The following is a 6,343-nucleotide window of genomic DNA, read 5'->3' as shown; positions in this document are numbered from 1 at the left end:
CTTTTCCTCTCATGTGTGCATCTCTGCCATCCTGTAGTCCTTCTGCCTCTGGGCTGTGAGAGGTGATGGCTGGGTAATAATAGATTAGAGAGTTCTCTAAATAAGCATTACCTTAGATAAAGGCATTTATCAATATACATACACATGTGATATCTGAGACGACGAGCACTTCATCACATGTACAAGTTTGTGCATGCATAATAAAACTCTTGCATGAATAGCTTTTTTTTCTTGTTTGTTTGTTTTTTGTTTTCACAGTTTGTGTGTTGCTCAGGAGTCCAAAGCGGGCCTTATCATAACGCTGCAGCGTATGCAGGGTACGGTTCAAGTTGAGGTTTTCCCATCCCGGGGAGGAGGATGTATGCTAAGGGCGGCTGGAGTCCTGCTGAGGGCCAGCCCGTACAGTTACAAGGGATCATGTAGCCTGGGTTTCCCGGGGACGGATGTGAGTGAGTGTGGGTGTGCGTCCCGCCAGTGACACTGCCAGTCCCGGTGAACGCCGTGGCGCCTCCCGGCGGGTAGCCCAACGGAGACGCGTACGGAAACGAAGGTGGGGAAAGCTCAGTCATCTTGGATCCCAGGTCGAAAAAAGAATAGGGGTTCGCAGACATGGACGGGTTGAAGAATACCCTCGCCGCTGCGGCCGCCGCAGCCGCTGCAGCCTTATCAGGGTTCCCAATGATGGACTCGGAAAGTGCTCCAGCGGAAAGCCCGTTAACTTTGAGCGCGTCGTGCTCCCCGAGATTGTATGGCACAGGGAAAGAAAACTTATCTTTCTTCATCAGAGTCTTGGGCTTCCGCCTCGGTCTGTATTTATAGTCTGGGTGTTCCTTCATGTGCATCGCTCGCAGTCGTTTGGCTTCATCGATGAATGGCCTCTTCTCAGACTCGGTGAGAAGTTTCCACTCCGCTCCTAATCTCTTGCTGATCTCGGAGTTGTGCATTTTCGGGTTCTCCTGAGCCATTTTTCTGCGCTGGGCTCTGGACCAAACCATGAAAGCATTCATCGGGCGTTTGACGTGATCCATTGGTTTAGACATGTTGGCACAAACTCTGCAAAAAACACACAATAAAAAAATAAGCTTAAATAGAAATAACCTGCAAAATCACACACACGACTCCCTTTAAAAAGTTTAAAAATACACTTTTACGCATTTAAGCCTCACAGATGCAGCTCACGCATTGGATACTCACCTATAAGACTTTAATTCTTCATCCCACCGATGAATATCTTCAGCAAAGTACAAGTGGCAGCGTCCTTATGAGTGCTCAACTTATGTTTTCTGCTTCATGGTGGCATCCACCAGTGATACGCCTTTAGCAAAAAAAAGAGAAGAAGAAGAAGAAGAAGAAGGAGACACAAAACACCGTCTTGTTTTCCTCTTGTCGCCTGAGACTGTCAACCACCACTCTGCAGCAGCAGCGTTTACGCAAGTGGATGCGAACTCCCGCTTGCCCCATGTGAAATACAGGCTTGTGTGGCAGGTAGTGAAAGTGCCACTGGCGCATGCGCATTTGTCACGGAGCGCGCAGACGACTTGCTGAGCGATTTTTTGAAAAAATCCCACCCTGTTTGAAGAGGAAACGCATCTCTGTATTATATATCTTTATTATTATGTGAGTGCCTTTGACCTCGGTGTTGTTCCGAGTCATTAGTTTCATATTTTTGAATTATTTATTTATTCTAATGAGCAACTTGTCACATCGGGAATTGTTCGGTTGTGTTAAAGTAATTAACTTTACGGGATGCACCTGAAATACCTGAGGGTGGCAGCATGTGTGAGCCTCTCACTAATAATACACTGACACATTTGGTGACTGCTGCAGACAGGTGCGTGTTGTTGCATTGAATCAAACACTTTAAGAAGAAGAAGAGGAGGGAAATGAGGAAGAAGAGGATGAAAACGCGCGCTCTCCTTTATTTACATTTATCATTACACGCCTAATCGCCTCTTCCCTCTCTGTTCCATTTGTTTAATTGACAATCAAACCGGCTGGTGTCACTCCACTTCCTCACCTTTCATCCTCACCGCCTGCCCCCTTTCCCTTCCCTTCCCCATGGGTGGCACTGCCATTGAAAAGTCGTGTGTAAGACGACAAGAGAGGTAAAGAATGTCTTCTTTAATTTTCTGATATTGTGGCATTTTGTCGTAAATACGCAAATGCCGAGGAGGTCTGAAGTGTTTCTAATCGCGCTTGGTGAAATTAATTACTTTCCTGAAATCCCCCTTTTCACTTTCACTTCAAAGGACTTTCCCAAGGGCAGCGAATCGACAACTGAAATTAGGTTGTCGAATATTCAACTAAGCAATTACAGTTATCTGCGGGACTTGTTGAGTAAATTGTAGGTTTAAGTGGTTTGTTCTCGCACCTTCTCCGTTGTACATAATTATATATGTACAAAAAAAGGGGGAAATGGAGAAGGGCTGTATCGAACAATATTATAAATGAGGAATTAGGCTGTAGGTCGAGCGTTTAAATTAGGATATAAATGGATGTCAAATTCAATTCACTGTGCTGTTGTTCTTTTTTAACGGTTTACTCTAATCTAAGGGCAGTTTACACAATATACAGTGTGCAATTGTTATTGTTATTTTTATTATTATTAAATAAAAATATGAGACAAATAATGACTTTAATAAGAAGATTATTAATAAGGTGAAAGTTGAGGTGACCTCTCCAAAAGGGGTGCGTAATTTCCAAGGAGCGCCCGTGTTTTAATTTTCTCGTAAGCTTGTTTTATTGCAGCACAAGGAGGAAAAAAAACTCACTGAGGGATCGGGCTTTTGTCTCAAGTAGGAAACCTGACAAGGTGAGGATGATCCGCGCCAAGAGAGGACCAGATGAGAGACAAACCTGCTGCCTAAACTGAGGCGCAGCATCTCTCAACACCGTGCGCCCCTTTTGTCGGCTTGTCATTCACCTCGATAACATTACAGCAATGAAGCGCTCCACTCACTCCGCAGGAGCACATAGCCTCTCATGACACAAACGGGCAAAAATTGCTATGAATTATATGAATAAGTTAGGCTGGGAAGTTCTTATCGGGAGTTGACAGTTACAGAGGTGTGCAATTCAGTGTACATGCTTTTCACATGGCCCCCTGCAGATTCCATCATTTATTTCAGATTCCTCTCTGCAGTTTTGCTTAATTTTATTATTTTGTTTTGGCTTGTTTAAGAAGAGAAACACCTTTAAATCCTGGCCTCTTTTTTCTTGCCTTTTTTTTTTTTTAATAACATGTGTTGGAGGATTTCACATGATGCCAGGGCCTAGATGAGCCTGTATTAACGGGAGCAGGCGCAGTCATGCAGCATGTTCCCTCCTCATCAAAATGTCAAGATTCGTTGTATCTCTTCCACAAAACATCTTATTATTTTTGCAGACTGAAAAAAAAAAAATTAATTTATTCAATTTAGTAATTTTAATGAAGATCTGATAAAATGAAGAAAGGAGAGAAAAAAATATAACACCAACAACAATACACACTGTGTTTTTCTCCCCCTCTTTTTACCTCACCCTGGGTCCTGGAAATAACACTTAAATAATTCAAGATGAGTTAGTGAGAGTGGGAGAATTACCTGCCGATAAAGCCCGGGTCCAGCCTCTGAGACGGAGCCAGCACTCCCACCTCACAGCACACTGATGATAAGACTGAATAGAAAAATATCATGCAAATAGAAGGCAGACAGCAGCAACAACAAGCCCATGGGGACATATTCCTACCCGGAGAGATCGCACACAGTTCACTCTAAAGTGCTAAAGCCATCACTCTGAAATAGGAGCCCCTGGAGGTGCAGGAATCTTCATGATAGCACCAAACAGTTTATTCTGCTCAACACTCCTCTAACTCTGAGGAGAAAGCAACAACAAATTATAGAGAGAGTTGATGAGGATCCCCGGATAATCCCAGTTTGCATAAAAAAAGTCCTCATCTATAAAGATAATTGTAAGATGTATAGCTTCTTTTTTTTCTTATTCAAAGTGTTTACTGTTATTCTCCCAAAGTGGCACCATTGGAGGTGAAGGGAGGGGAATCAAGTCTTTAAATAAATTGATTTCAAGGGAACACAAGTTGACCTCTTGCTATCAGATGGCTTTCCTTTGACTGGTAAGAGAAAAAAAAGCCAAGCAGGGTAAACAACAACATCTTGTGTTTGCCACTTCAAAACCCCACAGAGTCGAGAGTATTTACAGCCACATGAAAGTTTGCTCATTATCGGGGAGGTTTTGAAGAAAGGGAGAGGGAGGGGTCCTGATTGTGTACCTGATGTGGTTTCTTTCTGCTTGTCTGATCACAGCTCTGCCTGGATCTTCCCCCTTCCTTTTCAGCTGCTCCCATGCAGGCCGGGGCCAAGACAAGAAGCAAATGCAAGCTCACAGGGAAAGAAGGTAGTCATCTCATTTTCATCTGAGGGTTTTTTTTTTTTTTTTATTACGAGCACGCCAATTGCTCCACTTTTTACAGCTGATTTTCAGATTAAGGATTTACGCTGCAGATAAACAGCACAAATCTGGGCCAAAATATTCCATTAGTTTTGCTAAAAACCCATTTAAAGCATGATATTACTGAAGCTCTGAGGAGGGAGAGACGTGATATTGTTTCAGACATAATTACTGTGTATTTTCAGTTAAGTGTTTTCATCAGGAGGCCTATTTTTATTAATCATTCGCTGAGATAAATTGCAGGAGATTAAGACAAAGGTGTGCATATCACCAAGGGCGTAGGTTTCATTTCAATATTGGGGGGGGCATACATGAAACGGGGAATTTGGGGGTCCTACGCCAGAAAATTTGGAGCATCAAACACTTGATTGCCTGCATTCTGGTGAATTTTATGCACCATTTCAATCTTTATTTTGTCAAAATAAAAGTCCTCTACTGCTGAGACAAATGTTCTAAATATTGTGTCCCCTGAAATCCACACCTATGCACATCACAGCTATTTTAAACAAAGCAACAAAATCTAAAAAATTGCGACCACATTTCCAAGCAAAGCAAACATGTTACACACACACAACGAGGGATGACAGGGTTCCCTGCGTGATGCCGAGAGTATTGAAAGTCAATTTGTCACTATCACACGCCATTAGCTGCAGAATCTTATCTTAAGTGAGCCTTTGATAAAGTGCTAATGACAAACAGTTTAGCCTTGTAAGGGATCCAATTGATTACTATTTAAAGATGATTGCATTTAGATTAGAAGTCATTTTGTCTAATGAGGTTTCTTTACAGCTCCCACAATACGTAGAAAATATGCTTAAGCGCAGGGCAATATAATGATCGGATTGGTAAGGAGACAATGCCGACTTCAGCATCACTTCAAATGAGTCACACACAAGGTCTGAATAAATGCATAATTAATGTGAATAAAGTTGGTGTTTTTTTTTGTGGTTTAAATATGTGACCTATTTTGAACGTTGTGTTCTCAAAATATATTCAATAAGTGCCAAATTAGTTGTGCAGTTCTTTAATCATTCTAATTATACAGTCTTTATTGCTCCTTAGGGCAGACTTTCGTGTCTTTGTCTCAGTGGGAATTATTTTGGTGAAGAACCAAAATATTTACTCAACCACAACCTAAATATTACGCATATCAAGAGGAATTGAGAAATAATCCTCTCATAGAGCACAGTATTAACTTAATCACATTAGTGAAAATACTATTGATAGTGGTCATGATCCCCAGTCAGGGAATCTGTAATTCACAATAAAACTGCCATACAAGATAGAACACACTGCAGCGTGTGTGTGTGTGTGTGTGTGTGTAAAGACTGGGGAGTGGAACAGGCAAATGGCCCTGAGGATTGAGTGTGTGTGTGTGTGTGTGTGTATGCTTGAATGATGGTAAAGAGGGAGGAAAGAGGAGTGATTGTCAGTTCAATCTTCGAGGACCTGAACTGACAGATACAACAAACTTTGAAAGCACATTATGGGAGGAGAATGGCTACACAGAAGGATGTGGAGTCCGCGAGGTTGATAAGACCTTCATCTTTAAACCGCCGCTTGTCAAAGTATTATACATAATCTCACACTGCAGAATATCTCCACACCCTGAGGGGCAAACAAAATAGCGGGAGCAATCAAACGACTTCCTCGATCATTAAAAAAAAAACCTACCCTACCCTTTGTGCAAAGTCAGATTTTTGAACTCTGATTGCCGCTACCTCCCACAGGGTGTATGTTTAGTTTAAACCTTCCACATATTCTGTCGCTGAGCCCCGTGGTTCAAATCCACAGATACTTGTTTCCCTCCAGGCGCCGAGATGACTTTTCCCATGATAGACTATTTTGAACCATTTAGCGGATACATTATCGCTGGCCTTTCTTCCTCATTATATTC

At 42.1% G+C, this 6,343-nt stretch overlaps 1 protein-coding gene across 2 annotated transcripts in view; it reads right to left on the bottom strand.

Moving 5' to 3' along the window:
* Positions 1-5,711, bottom strand: part of sox21b (SRY-box transcription factor 21b) — a 7,394-nt gene extending 1,683 nt beyond the window's left edge. The window contains exons 1-3 of one of the 2 annotated variants that reach the window (XM_049594800.1): positions 3,582-5,711; positions 1,195-1,315; positions 1-1,053 (exon numbers count right to left, since the gene is read on the bottom strand). The exon at positions 1-1,053 is cut by the window's left edge and continues 1,683 nt beyond it. In XM_049594800.1, coding sequence (XP_049450757.1) covers positions 294-1,040 — 747 coding nt within the window. In that variant the 5' untranslated portion in view covers positions 1,041-1,053; positions 1,195-1,315; positions 3,582-5,711 and the 3' untranslated portion in view covers positions 1-293. Of the gene's footprint in view, positions 1,054-1,194; positions 2,024-3,581 lie in introns of those variants that run through there. The other variant, XM_049594798.1, reaches the window with a different exon arrangement.
* Between the last annotated feature and the right edge of the window lie 632 nt (positions 5,712-6,343).

This window comes from Epinephelus fuscoguttatus, linkage group LG13 (assembly GCF_011397635.1).
Source record: "Epinephelus fuscoguttatus linkage group LG13, E.fuscoguttatus.final_Chr_v1".
NCBI lineage: Eukaryota > Metazoa > Chordata > Actinopteri > Perciformes > Serranidae > Epinephelus > Epinephelus fuscoguttatus.
This window is presented reverse-complemented; position numbering and strand designations above follow the sequence as displayed.